Source organism: Diadema setosum, chromosome 6 (assembly GCF_964275005.1).
Source record: "Diadema setosum chromosome 6, eeDiaSeto1, whole genome shotgun sequence".
In the NCBI taxonomy this organism is placed as follows: Eukaryota; Metazoa; Echinodermata; class Echinoidea; order Diadematoida; family Diadematidae; genus Diadema; species Diadema setosum.
In genome coordinates this window covers 28,617,508-28,636,977 of record NC_092690.1, presented here as the reverse complement: position 1 = coordinate 28,636,977, position 19,470 = coordinate 28,617,508, and the positions used below count along the sequence as shown (strand labels likewise).

General features: G+C 39.9%; 1 protein-coding gene across 1 annotated transcript in view; it reads left to right on the top strand.

The window, feature by feature from the left end:
* Positions 1–19,274, top strand: part of LOC140229690 (uncharacterized) — a 22,212-nt gene extending 2,938 nt beyond the window's left edge. The window contains exons 2-9 of the mRNA XM_072309933.1: positions 12,818–13,138; positions 13,766–14,119; positions 14,869–14,964; positions 15,471–15,524; positions 16,500–16,670; positions 17,846–17,959; positions 18,291–18,381; positions 19,147–19,274. Of these exons, the coding sequence (XP_072166034.1) occupies positions 12,818–13,138; positions 13,766–14,119; positions 14,869–14,964; positions 15,471–15,524; positions 16,500–16,670; positions 17,846–17,959; positions 18,291–18,381; positions 19,147–19,219 (1,274 nt within the window). The 3' untranslated portion in view covers positions 19,220–19,274. The remainder of the gene's footprint in view (positions 1–12,817; positions 13,139–13,765; positions 14,120–14,868; positions 14,965–15,470; positions 15,525–16,499; positions 16,671–17,845; positions 17,960–18,290; positions 18,382–19,146) is intronic.
* The last annotated feature ends 196 nt before the right edge of the window (positions 19,275–19,470 follow it).

Genomic DNA, 19,470 nt, shown 5'->3' with positions numbered 1-19,470 from the left:
TTTGCTCAATATGCATTCAGATTAAGTACCTTATATTTCTTTCAGAGAACTTAGTTGCCTAGCTATTCAGTTTTCGCACCTTCTTATTGCACTAGTACCTGGAATTCAAATTTGCAATTGCGTTGGTTGTAGCTATGTATGTCGGGCAATCCTCAGGCAAGCTTTCAGGTTGTCAGGAAACAAGTTTTGTCACAACATTATGATTATCATGAATAAGATTGAAATAACATTACGTTTGTAAACTGGTGTTGTATACGATAAAAGCAATCGGATTTTCCACAAGTACAATGTGATGAAGGCCCCTATCACGTTGGAATTTAAAACCAGCATCTTTGTGCTCGATGCAGACTTGTGCACACGTGGACTTTGGTCGCGACACGCTATTCCGAATTGCAGGTGTTACTGTTGTAGAGGGGACGGCAGGGGGCCGAGAAAACCCGCAGCTTCGTAAGTCGCTTGATATATTTCGAGCAGTTCGAAGCCCATTGAATTCGGGCATAGAAATTATAGGTCAAAAGGATTTGTTATTGGCAGACATGAATTGTATTCCTATTGTCAAGTCTCAATTTTAATAATCTCATCCGAAAACGTGTGTCAAAGTTCACGCTGCCAAAAGGCGCTAGAAAAATGAACGTGCAGTTTATTTCTGCAACGAGGTTTAGTAGAAAAAAGAATAGAACAACAAGACAGGTCGGCGCAGTCTTCTTTTTCTATACTTGAATTAGAGAAGGCGAACAATATCTGCTTCCTCGAGTAAATCGTGTGGTGCTTCCTGTGTTACACACTACATGTAGACATACATACAGATTATAAGTAAAGTGTCCGAGGATGCTGTGATTTCTGGATCTTTTGTGAACAGTTTGTTCATTCTTTTAGCCACGAAGGATTATGGAAATGTTGAAGGGACTTTTGTGCAGGCAAAATCACCTACTCAAAATACTCAAGAATCTATGTTTCACATGTTTCAGCTCTTAGCCGCGGGGATTTCCTGCGCTGCGTTTGATCATTAAACCATCCGCAAATCGTCGTGAATTTTGTGTCTATGATTATAATATGTTTCTGTGTGAGTAGATGGATGTGTTCGTTTGTGTGTACGTGTTTGTACATTGAAATTGTGCGTTTATATGTTAAAGCGTTTGTATGTTTGCGTCAGTGTGTATGTGCTATCGATGCTTAGAAGTGTGTGTGGAAGGGGGGGGGGGGAATTGTCTCGAAGGTAACAGGCCTACTGATGCTCGAAATTGCATGCGCACGTGCTAAAGCTATCAGAACAACAACAACAACAACAACAACAAAATCTTCATCGTCGAACCATAACGTCTGTCTATTCCGATTTATTGAAACTCATGTACGCGGAAATGGAGTCTTGTTAACGTCCCGACTGGCCGAAGAACATCGAAGGAAATGATATGGAAAATTTGATGTCTCTCTGCGCTCGGCAATTCTGCTCGAAAGCAATTTGAGCACTAATATATCACCATCGTGTAATACCAGCACCGAATGCCCATGTAAATGTCAGAGACAGTCTGTTGGACGTTTGAGCTGCACGCATAATATACGAGTTACATAGAGAGAGAGTCAGAAATGTATCATTGTTAACCTTATAAAATCTGACGAACTTCAGTCTTTGCTGGGGCAGTCTTTTACTTTCAGTGCTGCTGATAGGCAGATATCCGCTGTAGTATACTGCGTATATATCTCTTCTGCGGAGTGTGCCTATATCTGAGGTAGTAAACCTTAATCAAATCTTTTTATTTGTATTAATAATGTGTGTTTGTGTATGTCTGTACTATAAGGGATCTGGTGGGGTTGAGAAGGGGGTCTCTTATTGTAAAAAGGCGTACTCTAAATATGCACAATGAACGCATAAAGCTTTTCTCAGACCCTTGAACTTTGTAAAGCGACGCTGACCCTTTTATTTGGCGGCAACAGCGTTCCTCATGGCGCGAAATGACTGTGTTTATCAATGATACAATTGAACTATTCTTTGGGGGCAAGGTATAATGGGTATAAATACAACATTACTGCCCTTTGCGGGTGCGTAATGTTACTATGCTATGCCTCGATTGATTCACAGTGTTCATAGAGGAATATCTCACTTGTACACAGGCATTTTATCACCGTTGTATTAGTCGACCGTGTTAGTGTAAATTGCTAACCGTTGGATTGTGTACTAGTATTAGTGGCCCTGGGGGCTTACGCTGTTACAGCAATTACTGGCTCGTAAGTTTGCCGAGAAGAGTGGTAATTGCTGGCTCAGTACATTCACTTGCCCAATGATTCAACGCCATTACCAGACTTTTGTAAGCTATGTTTATGGCTGGTCCCAGTTACTTAGTGCGCTTGTTACTTGCCCCATGTACGACGAGAATGTGTAGGTATTTCGTGGTGCGCATTGCTCAACATAAATTTCACGAGCCCGTCTCTGTTCATCAGTGTCTTTCTACTAGCCCGAAAAGCTCGGTATATAGTTTTGTGACAGTCGCGGACACCAATTGGTGTTTGAGTAGCCAAGCGATGCATTTCTGCCATGTTTGTGGCCAATATGTCTACGGTAAATACGTCTTTGCTTGAATGAAACATTGGCCATATGGCGTATCATTAATTGTAACGCATCAATGCTGTTTTCAGTCCCATAACTAGAGGGAGGGGAGGGGGGGGGGGGGTTCAAGGGGTTCCGCAGGAACCCCCCCCCCCCCCCCCCCGTTTGCTCCTTGGTATTGCTCGGTATGTGTAGAATAACGGAACTGAACACAAACTTGAACTAAGAAGGTCTCCTTTTTTATTTCTGAACCCCCATAAAATCCTATAGTATACCTGCCTGGTTTTATTATATATCTTCCAGTCCTCTTTCTTGGATTATCATTGTTCAGTCAGTGCCTTCGTCGCGTGTTGAAGTGTTAAGTGTGTCTATACGTCACAAGTTAGTATGGAGAGAAGCTACGTGTAATGTAGTCATGGGTTGGTGAGAAGGGGGAGGGGGCGAGGTGGCAAAAAGGAACAGACTGGTTCACGCGCTACTCAAGCAGCTGGAAAGGGTTCAATATCCGTATACCCAAAATGAAAGGAGAGTCTTCCTTTGAACTTAAATCTATTCTATGCTTGATTCGGTGAGGCGGGACGTGAAATGAGTAATGTATTCAATTTTGGATGCCCTTTAGGTACTACATGTGCCTATTACACTATACCAGGTAGATTATGGAGGGACGGGGAAAGACGGGAGAGACGCGACGGACAGACACTAATGTAGACTGTACAATCACAAAGAAACACACATACACATGCACACACACGTACGTTCTTCCCAGTGATACACACTTCCATTGAAATAATACCAAAACGGCAGTTCACTTTGGTATTACTGGACAACAACAACAACAACAAATGGTTCCTTTGATAACATTTCTGCTCTTGGAAATATAGATTTATAACAGGTTATACTTGAAACTCACATTTTTAGTTTGTCAATGTAAGAAATGGATGGGCAAAGTACAGCAAAGCTACCAACACATGAAATAAAATGTGTTATAGTTGAAATTAAGCTCGCACACACATTCTTATTTCAATAATCTTTATTCATTAATTAGCATTAATGTAATATCATAAGCTGATACTGCTGTATACAAAGTAACAACAATCACACATTTTTCAAACACAAATAGCAAGTGATTTACCCTTGCTGTGTAATATTTATTTTTAGAGAAATAGAAATTAAAGCTTGGTATTTAATACCTGACACCCCAAAACACACATGCACACACACACTCACAAACACACAGACGCTTCCCTGTTATTTATGCATTTCCTTTTATAAGGCCTCGTGTTTAATCGATCATCACTGTGACTATTATACAATATAAGCACATTACGGTAAAAAAAAAATAGAGAGGAAGAAGAAGAAAAGGAAGAGAGGAATTCTGTTTCTAGTAGAAGAAAAACAAAAGGAGAAATGCTCAATCTTAATCTTCTCTATACAAAAACAACGAGCACAACAGACTTGAAATATATCGAAGAATACGCCACGATATGGTGCTCTAATGAATTCTGACCTGTATGATAATGCAGTAATGATTATGTATTCGTGGTTAAGATATCGCTGACAGGTCTGTGGATTCAAACCGCGCAAACTAAGGAGATGAGAAGCGCTGAGTATCCGGACACTAATAATTATCATAAAACATACGTTCAGAGCCAGACTGCAGTGTTTTCATACATTGATTGGGACTGAGACGGTATTTTGGGAGAGGGTAGAAAAACAATGCGATTGATCTTTCGATCAGGTCGGCAGAGGCAGTGCCGTCCGAAGCGGATCAGAAATATTCCGCATCGACGTCGGGCGCGTCATCGGTGACATTTGGCGATACAGAGGGCGACGTATTTTAGATAAATATTCCCCGCAAAACCGCAGATCCCTGCGTCAGGTTTCATGCAACTTTGAATCCTCGAGGGCGAATGGAAAAGTGATCGTGCGTATACTCCTCAGACGAAGTTAAAGGGAAACTCGACTTCTCGCTTTTAAAAGTGACGTTATCGAAACACTAAGTTAAAAAAACGAAATGAAAAATGGGCAAATATAAGTGAACTGCGTAGTGTCAGAGTTACGATATTTAAAAAAAAATGAATTAACAGTGATGCAAATTAGATATCGTGATGATGTCATGGTCCCCACAACTACTTATCTCCCTCTGGTCTATACATAAAATATGTGATTAAACACACTTTTTTTTTCTGTCGATAAGTTCGAAACATATCACTGATATTAGTTTTGTCAGCACAATTCTTGGATATTTAATGAAATGATATGTTTGTGTTCTTCTGAATTCTCTATGAAAGATGGAATCTAATGAAGATTTGATTAGGGTTGCCGAATTGCAAGTTTAAAGCTGGATCCGCAACTCCGCCACGCTCCACTCCGTTCTAGCGGTGACGCTGAGTTCAGCTTCCAGACATGACTGGATAACGCTGCCTGTTTTTACTATTTTAGCATCATCATCGTGCTCCGAGGCGTATATCACACCTGCCAGAGTGCTATGAACCGCCACGTTCTTTGGGCCCAGAACGATCAACTACAAAATTACACTTAACCCCTTGGCAAGTAGAAGATACATTACAGGGAAACATGGCATTCCTTTAGCATAAATTTATTACCTCTATCTGTCGTTCGTTGATTAATTTCCAACAACGCCAGCACAACAACAGCGATGTTCATGCTAAAAAATTCGCGACTCACTAAAACTGTTATAATGGCAAAGTAATTTCACGTTTAACATAGTGCGCAATCCCTATACAATATGCAGCCGCTGATCAACGTGAATATTTATGATGTAGATACTATAACACACACACGCAAAATGCTTTAGGGCTTACACACACATTGTCTATTCCCAGGCTGTCAAACTCAGTTTTTGCACTTATGATTAACCTGTTGCTCACGGGAACACCTCTGATGTTTCGTGTTATGTCAAGTTCAACTTGTAGTTATATCATTTAACAGTTTCACGAAACAATACATGATGAAAAATTTACCAAACAAAATCACAATTTTAATTGGCACATTGACAACCATACAACCCTATACAGGGCAAAGAACCAAAAGGAAAAGAACATACTGGAAGGAGGGAATTGTAAAATTATGTGTAGGGGCTCAACAAGAAGGCTCATTGCCTTATATGAATTTTGCCCCTGCTGACGGAACTACCAGATACTCCATCTCGGAGGTAGTAGATTTTTTGGATGAACTTACTTAATATTTATCTTCCTCAAATTCCTCGTCCTCTCTTATCACCTGTTTTTTCTCCTTCTCTCCACCCCCTCCCCCCCTGTCTCTCTCTCTCTCCATCTACCGGCTCTCTGTCTTTACGCTCCTTTCAAATGTCATCGGGTAAGAGGGGATGGTTGCTGGCCACGCTAAGAAAAGTGGGTTCAACTTTGCACCTTTACGGGTGCACCTGGGAGCACCTTTACGGAATTTATAAGATCTCACCGCGAAACTTCACAACTTTTTTTCTTTATAGTCTTACGCATCTTTTGAAACCTAATTTGCCTATATACATGCAGCAGTTATGGTGTTACGTAACATTTTACGGTCACATGTTACTCAAAATCGGCGTATTTGTATGTGTTTATGTGTGAAATGAATGAGGTTTTGCAAGATTCTAATGTGTTTCTTTTGTTTTTCTTGCACAGTCTGTTTTTTCAGCTAATAGAATCTAATCTGAAGTTGAAATTTATTGTTTTGAATTAAGAAAAACCATAAAACGATAGAAAACACAAGAAATAAAAACAATAATTGACATAAGAAATACCGAGATACTCGAGTTTGGTATGTATAACGAGTATAATTGTTTAATTAATTACCTAATTTTTGGTCTTGGAGAATCAGTTTTCTTACAAATACAGGTCATGTTAAACAACGTCCTTTCACATATTTTACATTAAGGGATCACTGGACAACCATACTGGCACAAAATAGACCAAAAAATAAAAAATCTATAAATATTAGCATATTTGCATAATTAATTAGCCTTAATTAGAAAATTATGGTGTTTTTTTTTTGTGTAAAATTAACTATGCATTCTTGTAGCGTAGGCCTACGTCATAAAGTGTAGATGCGTGCCGAATTTGGCGACAATCGGACATTCCACGGCCGAGATCTTGGGGGGGGGGGGGGGGGGCATCATGCCCCCAGTCCTCTAAACCTCCAAAATAGCCCGGTCTTTTTAGGGTTAAAGGTCATGTAATGGTCTGAAAGGTGCAAAATTACACCCATAAAGGTGCAAAATTGACCCTATTTTTCTTAGTGTTAGATTGGTATAGTGGTGGTGGGAGGGGGTGGGGGATTAACTGTAATCTACACTAGGGGTAGAACCGATCATAATGGGGTATTATCACTACCGGATTCCCTGGTATGTTCAAGCAGTTCTGCTTGAACATACATGTTCTTGTGCCTGTCTGTATCTCTCTCCGTTCTGTTGCAATATATGGAGTATATAACCTGTCGCGGTCGGGTTCATATTTAACTCAAATGTAAACATCGCGGAGTGGCGTCCATATGCTTGATGACTAACTCGACCAAACAAATATCCCATCGCATAAAAACAGTCTGTAGACGGACCTCAGGGCATAAATACATCGTAAAAATGTAGCGAGTCTCTCTCTCTCCTGTTAAAAAAAAAATAGATGAAAAACCAAACAAAACCAAAAACAAAACACAGAGAAAAACGGAGGGGATATACGATGTGAAATGAATGCAACCATGCGGATAGTATTCCATATTGCATAATTCATTTTGCGTGAGGGACTTGTTAGGTTGTATAATAATAGATAGACATGCTGTGTACAAAAGCATGTGTAGAATAGACCTATTTGGTTTGGGTGCTGCTTTTATGTTAATATCTCAGTTATATAAAGAAAGGGGGAGGGGCTTTAGTATGTCTGACAATGGTTAATTTATGCACTGGTATAGGAATGAGCCTGACTCATTGCATAACCAATTTGAATCATATTTTCTTCGTACTATTTTGGAAGGTCTCATGTTGATAGCCGACGTACCGTACAGTGTTTTAGAACCGAGTATGTCTGTTGCAAAGAGACAACATGCGACTTGATAATTATGTAAGGTACATCTCAATCCGCATCACATTCATCGAGCTCTCAGTTCAGCCTGTGTGTATAGGTGAAATGGGACTTTGATAAAGCTGCGGTAATACTGTAGAAAAGGATAGAGCTAACAGCGTAACGTCAAGTTTAGATGGATCGGACTACAACCCAATTGATGTCAATGGTAGGAATGGCAAAGATGATTGAAAAATCATTACGATGCCTGTTTGCGCTAAAAATATTAGTGATAATAGTAATCAAAATTTGTAACGATAATAACGATTAAAAACATTCATAGTAATAATGATGATGATGATGATGATGATGATGATGATGATAATGATATTTATGATAGTGATAGTCATGATGATAACAATTATAGTTAACAAAATAATAATAGTAGCAGTTGTGGTAGCAATAATAGTAGTAATAATAATAATAATAATAATAATGATAATAATGATAATAATAATGATTCTGACAATAATGATAATAATGATAATGACATTAAATGGTCATCACAAACACATGCAAATGAGCAATCATCATGTTAAGTAATTGCAGTAATAATGAATTTTACACTAAGGATAGTGATCATGGTGATAAATAAATTCCAGCAATGAGAACGAAAATGGTGTGCAGAACAAGAAGGCCAAATATCACGCTGTCTATGGGTGTGTCCACCACTTTGCTCTTCTGTTGTGACAGTCGTAAAAAAGCCTAGACTTTCAAGGCCGTTATTCATCCATACACCAGCAATTATAAAACCTCGCAGTAATTCCCTCATCTTTCACGACAACGAAATCATTTTCTTTTTCTGTATTTTTCGCTCTCTCTCACCCCAGTGGATGGATTTATTACAAATTCATTTTTGCTCCCGCGTGATTACGTCGGCAAAAGCTAATCGCTAGCTTGCCAGACGTGCCCTTGTTATGATCCGTTGTGATAGATTGGTCCAGTTCTTCCCCCCCCCCCTTTGAATCCATTTGCACTGATGACAACGCTAATAATATTCTGCTGCCCGCGAGCGTAATGTACCCTCATTTAAAATCCACGCGAATAAAGAATCTTTCCCGCCAAGAGAATTCTCCTTTCGTTTATCATAATATCTCGAATATCGAGCGCGTGTGGTTCGATGCGTCGCCCAATTATTATTTTTTTTTCCCTCCCATCTCTCTTCCTTTTTATGCATGAATGTCGAGTGAAATGAAGAGGCGAGCTGAAAACTTAGAAGGTCACATCGGGTACATCTCGGAAGAAGTGGTTTTTTATTCACTCCGACAAGGGTCCCAAGCTGTCCTGAGCCTCGCCGAAATCTCGTTAGGAGCGGAATTTACTTACACCAATCACGGCGATGCCGTCTGAGAATGGCGGGGAGGAGGAGAGGGTAATGAAAGAGAGTAAAGATCAAACAGATGGAGATGGAGGAGGAGGAGGAGGAGGAGGTAAAGGAGGAGGAGGAGGATGTTATGGATGAGAGGAAAGATCGAACAGATGGAGGAGGAGGAGGAGGAGGAGGAGGAGGAGGAGGAGGAGGAAGAGGTGGTAATTGAAGAGAGGAAAGATCGAACAGATGGAGTCCCTGAGGAAGAGGAGGAGGAGGAGGAGGTAAAGGAGGAGGATGACGAGAAGGTGGAGGAGGATGAGAAGGAGGTAAAGGAGTAGGAGGAGGAAGAGGAGGAGAAGGAGGAGAAGATGGAGGATGAGGAGGAGGAGAAGGAGGAGAAGATGGAGGAGGAAGAGGTAGTGGAGGAGGAGGAGGAGGAAGATGTGGCGGCGGAGGTGGAGTGATAGGGGAACAACATGTTGCTATATTAGGAAGATGAAAAGCCGATCAAGGAAGATGAGGTGAAGGAGATATGGAGAAAGAAAAGGAAGATGAAGGTGATACGAAGGAGGGAGGAGAGAGGGAGAGGCCGAGGGGATGTAAAGAAGAAGTGGATGTAGAGGAGGTGGAGGATAATGGGGAAGAAGATGCGAAGAGGAAGAAGTGGTAAAGGAAGGATAGCGGATTGATATGTTGCTGTGTGGAAGAGATTGAAAAGTGGAATAAGGAGCAGGTCATGAGGAGACAGGAGAAAGAGGAGGAGATTAAGAAAGAAGAAGAAGATGGTGATGAAGAGGAACTTCTGAACAGAAAAAGATAATACATGTACGGGTAAAAAGACAGGAACAGATAAGATTGAGAGTGAGAGTGAGATTGAAGAGAGAGAGGGGAAGAGAAGGATGACAAGTAGAATTAGAAAAAAAAAACCAAGAAAATGATATGATATAGGATAAGAGGAGTAGTAACAGGAGGAGGGAAAGGAAAGAATTAATGAAGAGTGGAGGAGATTGAGGTAGAGGAGGAAGAAGTGAAAATGTTGGAGCACATGGGATTGCGGGTGAAGGTTAATTAGAGTATACCGTATGTCCCAAAAAATTACAACGGGACCCTCCGCAATGATATCTTTAAAAATAGTGAATCAATCTAAATACAAATTCAGGGTATGAAACTATAACTCATTGCCCACATCTTACAGAAAACCCAATTCGATTTGCTTCAGTGGTCAAAGAGAAATGAGGAATTTTGTAGAGGATGTCAGGAATCTCTTCCCTCGAAGTTCTGTCTATTGAATTCACACACAAGAGCTTCGAAGTGCTAAAATTGGAAGAATCAGACTCGTGACATGCTTTACAACAATCTACATTTCTCTGTGACCGCTTAACCAAATTGAATGGGGTTTTCTGCAAAATAGAGCTAAGATGTTATATTTTATGACCCTGACGTAGCATTTAGACAGGTCAAGCATATTGGGTATTATCAATAAATATTCGAAAATCTGATTGTATTTTTTTTTTGGACATACTGTATAGGAGCATGGTAGTAGCTCCTTGATAGGAGTAAGACAATTAGTGAGGAATGTGAAGAAGGAAAGGAATGAGGATAGAGATCTTTGGAAGAGGAGGATGAGGATGAGGGCAGGGGTGAGGTGATGGAGGAGTACCAGTAAACGTGGAGGAGAACAGAATCAACCAGGGAAGGGGGAACAGGAGAACCAAGGAAGACAGGAGGAGATGTACAAAGGAGAGAAAGGGTTACTAAAAGTGAGGAATTAAGTTCTGGAGGGGGAGGAGGGCGGGGGTAATACCGGGGAAGATGAAAATGTATTCTGGGAGATGCCATCTCGTGTTGGCGATGACAATAAGTCTCCGGACCAGAAAAGTGCGTTTAGGGTACAGCGGCTTTAGTGATGCTGCTTTGAATTCATCAACATTCTCTTCAGGATGAGGGTCTAGTCATAAATAAAAAGAAAATGTTCTCTTAATGTGACCAGCGGATGATGGCTATCCCATTTTTTTTTTTTTGTCGATATGCGAGATAACATGGATTCCATTTTCTAATTACAGCTATATCTACATTGCTGATGTGAAATGGCATTGCCAACACGTTTACATCGTGGTTTACTCTCAAATAATGTTTGACATGAGTTTTTGTTATGCTGCTGTATAATGCATGATGCGGAGGAGCATTTTTTATTGCAATGCGAGACCGTTAGTCTCTATTTCAGTCTTGTAGATTTATTCCCGAAGGCAAGACGTTCCAGAGATCGTAGTGTTCTTTTTTGTTGTTGTTGTAATGATAACATAGGGATGACAAATGCCACTAAATATATATATATATATATATATATTGTGTGTGTGTGTTTGTGTGTGTTGTGGAGAGATTAGCACCGTTAAAATCGTTTGATGTGATCATCGTATAAATTTCATTTCCAGCAGAAGATTTATTGTCGTGACATCATAATCAATAATATCATTCAAAAAGAATTAATTTATCATCCTTATACATTAATGACGGTCATAGGTACTAATTGTAATGACAACATTGTGTAATACAAATTCTTTATTGACTGCTGAAAATGATAGTTATAATGGCTTTTAATCATGAGATTACAAGAATGCTGTGGGCTAAAACTGTTGTCGCATTTTTAAGTAGATAGTGACATGGCACCTTGTTCACCGTGAGACTGTGAAAAAAAGGAAGGTCTTGAAGATAGCCTAGTCACTAAATAGTCGCATGTCCCTTGCCGATTGGGCGAGACAGAGTTGTCGTGTGGCCGGAAATGCAATAGGAAATGGTGGAAATGAAGGCAAATACGTTGGGTTGGGCGGCGGAGGTATAGAAGTAGCACTCAGAGGGTAGAAGATTTGATGTCTGATGTGCTTGATGTCTGTTGCATTTAGTTCATTTCAATATACGACGGCAGATCAAAGTGACTTCTATAAATTACCACTGGACTGCGAAGCTCGTCGCCATTTCGGCAGTATTGTTGACTACAAGTCTCTTAATCCAATCCTCGTAGGTTTCGAATCCATCCAATCATAGAATTTACTGATTTGACTCGAAATATCATTCGTATAACACGGTAGAAATCAAACGTTCATTTCATTTGTTACGAAGTTGTGAGGCACCGAACGTGAAGATAATATATATAGAAATATCGTATGTGGCTATTTTTACCAAGCGTGATTCCAATTTTAGAATCCACAAAAGGTATTCCGTGGAATGTACTAAATTGGCACTACCTATAACCATGTGCAAAAAACAAACAAACAAAAAATAAAACAAACAAACAAACAAACAATGAATATGAAATCTCCACTTGCTTTGTCATATGGAACACGTCACCTGATTTTTTTTTTTTTTTTTTTTTTGTATTGGCTTCGAGCGCCTGTCTTTTATGGTCGGGTAAATGACACATGTGAAACACTCGTTCTAAAAGACCGACTATCAATAAGCCATATTACATTTGTCGACCGATTCCATTAAACTGTACTGAAGCTGGATCCTAGATTTCCCTGAAATGCTCTCATGTATCTCTTTAAATACATGATGAAAATGTTAAACACATGAAATCAGGGAGGTGAGGTCTCACCTCCCTGATGAAATCAAGTGCGTGTCAATATTAATGTGTAGGTCTACATGATTGCACATATTATTTATTATATTCGATATTGTACGCAAACGTCACTAGCTTAGATTATCTTTGTTGAGTCGGTGGGTAGTGTGAATACTGCACATGTTTGTATGAGTAATTATGTTCATATACACGTATGTATATATTTCTTTCTTTTTTTTCCAGTAGGAATTTGCTGCTTTACATATTTCTGGATACAATTATTTGCTTTCTACGCGATATTAATATCTCGTATAATATTTGGATGTTATCTTCAGGCGTACCCTTGGCCCGCGCTACGACAGATGTTCCAACCATCACGGTCTTTCGGGGCGACTCGGTCGAAGCCCCGTGCAGCTTTGAGGGGGCCGTCACCTCCATCGCCTGGAAGAAAGGCCCCGACCTGGCGACGGCGACCACCGTCGCGTCTTTCGAAAGCGGCGTCGTCACCGGCAGCGACAACGATCGCATCACGATGCAGCCCGACCACTCGCTCGTGATCGATAACGTTGTCGTGGCTGACGAAGGAAGCTACTTCTGTCAAGTGGATCTGATATCCATGGAAGAACTCGTCATCGACGTCGACATCGTAGTCGCAGGTGAACAACTTTGATTGACGTTTCAGCGCTTTCGCCGGCGCCTTGCAGGGTCGCGACTACAGTAACAAAACACTGTTCGCCACGTTCGAGGAAACTCTTGTAAAGAATGTATATCAGTCAAATAAGGAGATCAGCGATATGACTGTGTTAGAATTCGATACTTCTCACAATTTGAAATACATATCAAATTTTGATTATGCCATCCCATCAATAAATTTCCCGTTTGCTTGACCTAGTCTTTACTAAAGTATAGTATCAATTAGCATCAAGTAATATCGGTACTTTATATTACTTGATAAGATATTGTATTTATTTAATATTTTCATTTAAGAATTAGAATGAAACAGAAAAAAAAATCACTTGTGTTTTGATATGGCACACTATATCATTGCACTAAATGTATGTTTTGTTGAAGTTTTTATTGGATATTGCATGTTCACATTCTATTGTGTACTTTCACCACCATTGTATTGTATTACACAATTTTATGTACTCGCTTTGTGAAATACATGTACTTATAAACTTTTTCCTTCGGGGGAAATATCACTATTTGCAATGATTAATTGATGATTTGTATATTCTCCCTTATCATTAATCATGGCATAAATATTTGTCTTTCTTTTGCAGTGTCCCCTGAAGAACCGTATCCTTCTCTCACGATTTCCACGCCAAATCCTCTCCCGTCCACCAACTCTTCTTGCCAGCTCACCGTAGCACCAAACGCTCCAGTCGAACTCTCGTGCCGAGCGATTAACTTCAGGCCGTCGATTCAGCTGGAGTGGCGCATAGGAGGCGAGAGGGTCGCCGGATCCGAGCTGAAGTTTTCCGACAACAGCGACGGGACGATGAACGTGTACGGTGACCACCAATTCCCGATGGGTACTTCCAGAGTGACCGTGGAATGCGCGGCCGTAGGGGAGGCCGTTCCAGATGGGAGCGGAGTCACGGCGATGCTGGTATGCCCTGGGGAGGGTTCGCAGGGTGAGTCTTTTGTACCACAGTAATGTTAAAGGGACTCTTATTATGATGGAAATGTATCTAGACTTGATTTGATTCCTGCTAACTCTCAACGTGACGTGTGGCCAAAGGAATTACAGTGTATATAGATATGTGTCATAACATGGTCTATAATATTTGACAATTATTTTTTCTTCAAATTATTGATAAATATACACACACAAAGACTCTTCCAAATCAAGATTCTGTCAATTACATCATCTGCCAATCATTCCTTTTTTTTGTGGTCGTACCCAAGCAATATGAAAGAAAAATAGCAGAAATGTTATTATAAGATATGTGGTGCATATTTGGATATTCTTTTACCACATATCTGACGATCAGGGTATTATGAATCAATGCAAATCAAAGTGCTTTTTCGTTGCACTGTTCCTTTAAGCTGATATAAATTGTACCACTCTGTAGAGGTGGTCAACGCACAGCGGGAGCATTGGAATGAATTACGTCGTGTACAACGAGGGCTCGGCAACCAGAATCAATGTATAGATTTTGACGGGGATGGCGCTATGTTGAAGTTTCCACGAGGTGCAAGCAGCCGTCATTGCTACCAGGGAACCGTTTGAGAGGAAACATTCTTCCATTTTATTGTTCTGATTATCTAAATAATTTACCTATTGATGTGTAAACTTCATTTGAGTTTTGTTTCTCGATGTTCATCGCTGAAATCAGAAAAAATGCAACTTTGATTTCTTGCACCGTCCTCTCATCTACAGGCGGAGGAACAAACACAACGATGGTAGTCATAATCGTAATCGCCGTCCTCATCTTCGTCGTCATCGTCGTCGGGCTGGTTGTGTGGATTCGTTCATGTAAGTAGATTGCGGCCCAGTTCTCAAATTTGTTGACAATAGACTTCACACACTGTCCTGTGCGCGAATTAAATTTTACCATAAACAACTCCATCACGTGCCGTTGAAGTGATTTGTTACGTGTTTGCCAAAATAGGACGAAATCCCACGTGGTTGCATTTCACGCCTGTTACACCTTATTCTTGTCAGTCAAATTTGGAGTAAGATGAGAATCACCTCAGCCTATGTAAACTCAGCCATATCAGACAATTTCGTGGCTGAGATTTGTGCTCTGATACGTGCTATCTCAGGGGTATTCTTGAAATAAACCTCACAGACGCATTCTCTGTAATGGACCGAGATGTTAACTGTCCTGTCGATCATTGCTACCATCGTGATATCATTTTGGTTCATTTCATTATACTTTGATTTCAGGCGTGTTCAGATCTTGCGGCTCATGACGTAACATACTGGTAGATACCACGTGTTTCTATTTTGTTTGTTTGTTTGTTTGTTTTTTGTTTCAGTGCTGAAAGATACAATGGTGCGATCCAACTATTCGAAAACAGTCAGCGCAGACGGTAGGAACAGATTTTACAAACGTTGAAGAAATACAGAAGTACTTGTCGAGATATATATGCAGATTGCTAGACAAGAACACAAGATGTAGGGTAGAGAATAAGATCTCAGATAATTTTTGTGGATATATTCGACACTTTTATGGATGTAAAATCATGACTCTTCTGCAAAATAGGAAAGTCTATTATTTTGCCGTCAGACATGTAACTCCGTATTAAAGTATAAGTTCCATGGAATTGATTTTGATAAGGAAATGATGTTATGAACAATCGAGAAATGCATATACAACAATATTTGTGATTGTGTGAATTTGTACCATGTGACATTCATTTATATCGTTATAGTTCACGGTTGTGTACTATACTTTCTTGCACAGAGAGTCCAATGTTTAACAAATTAGGAATGAGCCAAATACTTAGCCTAGACAAACCAATCTTATAAATACACGTTATTTGCTATAACAAATGGTACAATCTATTTCATGCACTATTCTAACCAATATACACTGGGTGCGTAATTAATCCTCGTGCAATATTCTAAATCACATTGACCTTCGGTATCTGTGACTGAAATCAAACTGCACTAATTAGGCTAATTATGCGCAAGTGATGCATGTGATCAAGTTTGGTGTATAGTCAGGGCCATGAACTATTTATATGATACAAGTTAGAGAGAGATAGATAGATGGATACATGTATACTACTATATAGGAAGAGTTTTATCGCAAAACGAGCCGAATCAATTCTTGTTAAGTTAAGATATTTGTGATTAAATCTGATAAAAACAAAGAAAATAATAATAAAACGCAGGATTTCTAAAATCAAATCTTCTATAGAATAAAAGTTATTACTCGTTATGTTACAAGCGAGGTATTACTGGAAAAGTTCTATCTGATGATGGACTTACATGTACTTTGAAATGTTTAAAAATGGTGCTTAGACCATTTTGCGATAAAACTCTTCTTATTTTCGTCACAGACGACACTCCGTCACGGTCGCGGATGTCTAACTTTTGTCACATCTGCTGCGCGGCGTGTTGCCCGTGTCTGACGCCCAACGCTTCGTCACCGTACGCCGAGACTCGCGGGGGCAAGAAATCATCACGCAACAGGGACGAACCGGACAGAAAACCAAGAGCGCCCTCAGCGGGTAAAATGCAAATTTCCTTCAAACCCGTTTGACATTTTCTTCAAAACACAAGGGTATAATATACTCCCCTCAAGTTTTCTTCCTTTTCCTATAGTTAAGGAAAAGATAAAAATAATAAGTAAATGAAGTAGCGGTCTTGTTGATGTAAAGCCACTTTTACGGGTATCTTTAAATCTTTTTTTAGACTATTTTGGAGTAATTTACAAAGGGTGTGCCTTGTCATTAACATGTTTTCTTTGAAAGAAGTGGAAAAAGCCACTCCCATTTATTGTCGACTTTAATGAAAAAGGTTTAACAGATTGAACTGACTTGTAGAACTCAAGACCAGAAAATCTGAGATTCTTAATGGGTCATTTATGTTTCCATTCCATTAATCAGCATATTCTAATCACTGTCGCACAGGAGCACAGTTTCACCATAATGTCCTAGGCTTTCCCCCTTCTCGTGCCCCTTTATAGGGGATCGCTCCTGCCATGACCTCCTTCCCTCCCCTTCCCCTCCCCCTCCCTTAGACCGGTGTGGAACGTTTTGGAATCCTATACATACATACATACAATTTCTATAGCGCCGTTCTCCACTTTGATTAAATGCTCAAGGCGCTTTACAATAGGTACATCAAAGCAAACAGATTGAAAATACAAGTACATCACAGTAATAGAAGAAGATGAAGAAGCAGAAAAAAAAAAGACACGAAAGTCTGTCTTCAAAAGACACTGGTCTTCAAAATGCACTGCTAAACAGATAGGATTTTAAATTACTCCTGAAAGATGTTATAGAGCTTGAGTCTTTCAGCTCACGAGGAAGTGAATTCCACAGTGTTGGTCCAGCGTGAGCGAAAGCACGTTCCCCCCAAGATTTCCTAGAAAACGGAATATGTAAGAGACCTGAAGTTGAGGATCGAAGAGTTCGTGAAGGTTGGTATTGACGAAACAAACAAACATTGTAATCAGGAGCTGTTCCCTCAATAACATGATAAACCAAAAGAAGTATCTTAAACCGAATACGCTCCTGTACAGGCAACCAATGAAGACTCTTCAGGATAGGTGTGATGACTGCGTTTACTTGACAAAGAAACAATACGTGCAGCGGCATAAAGTAGCACACACAGATGCCGGGAGTCCATCAATGGGCCGTAGGTCTCACTTCTGCCCTTTATCTTGTGTTGTTGCCCTCAGCGTTGAAAGCACGGATACAAAAGAACCGCAAGAAGCAAGAAAAAACAGCGGCGGCCAGTGCGGGCAAGACAACGGTACCGTCTGACAGAACACAGGAGGACGCCTCTATGCTCGGTAAGAAGCAAAGTCATTTGCTCATTCAGGACAATCTGATCTTCTCTGTCTTCTTCATCCCCTTCTTCTTCTCCTCCTCCTTCTCCTCCTCCCCCTCCTCATCTTCTTTTTCTTCTTCTCCTGCATCTTATGACTTCAAACATTACCAGTCACACATCGTTTTTCAAAATCCTTGATCGAAGATATCTTATTGTCGATACGAGTTTCATTTCATGTTGACAAGGAAAATGCATGTGTTGGGCCTACAAAGAAATTTATGTCAGCTCATATCTTGGCACGGTTATGATGATGCACTTCTGTTGTTTCACTAACTTGTTCTTGGTCGTTGTAGAAGCAGCGTCCAACCCCGCACAGACTAACCAGAAGCCACCGGGCGCGCGACCCAAGACCAGACCAGCTGACGATGTCACGGTGCAAGTCAGGTATACAGAAATCACAAACACACACATACACACACAAACACACACAGACAAAAGCACGCAGTTTTTACATATGCATTCACACCTCTACTTGCATTTTAAACAGATAGTGTCCTCTGCCGTATGTCATGCGATGTTGTCTATGGTGAGGGCATTACATGAATCGTACAATTTTGTTGTTTGCCTTGAAGCTGTTTTCTCCAGTATTACTATTTGTTTATCAGCCAAATTGATATTTCATTTTTAGCTCAACTCGTCTTTTCTGTGCCCTATAAAGCACCCCCGAAGAAATTGTGCTTAACAAGAATCACTGTCTACGAAATTGTAGGCAAACAAGCAAACAAAAGACAAAACGAGTATATTGTGGAAAGACACATTTTCGTAGCGTTATACCATTTTCATTTTCGCTCATTGTGCTTGTTGGTAATTTTGCAATTTTGTCATTATGTGGCAAAGTTGTGACGGTTAGATCAATAATAACAGTATCACTGCATGTGCGTTCATTTAATTTGTAATTTTGGCATTAAAAACTTACTAAAATATAATATCTTTTGAATTATTATTTTTATTTATTATTATGTTTATCAATTATTATTATCATTATTATTATTATTATTATTATTATTATTATTATTATTATTATTATTATTATTATTATTATTATTATTATTATTATTATCATTATCGTCATCTTTATTGTTAATATTATTTAGGTAATTAATTGATTTTATTCTATACTATATTGTTGTTGTTTTTTATTTCTTGCAGGGACCCACAAAATCCTCAGTCAGACAGATGGGACGAGGGAGCAGCGAAAGATGAGGCTGAGACCGGCTTTTGAAAATAGGGGGCGTGGCTTTCGAACATAAGGCGTGGCTCCCGATCGACAGGGGTGGTGCTCTCGATTTGCCTTGACACAGGAAGTATTTATTGCTTTGGGAGAAGCCATGGATCGATGCTGTATCGCTCATTGGCCGAATTTGACCTTTCGACAAACTGTCGATTTTCAGCAGGGGAAACCGACACGACGCATCGGTGACTCGAGCGATACACATAGCAAATCGTGAATTTCATGGTGTTGCTGGAAGCTTA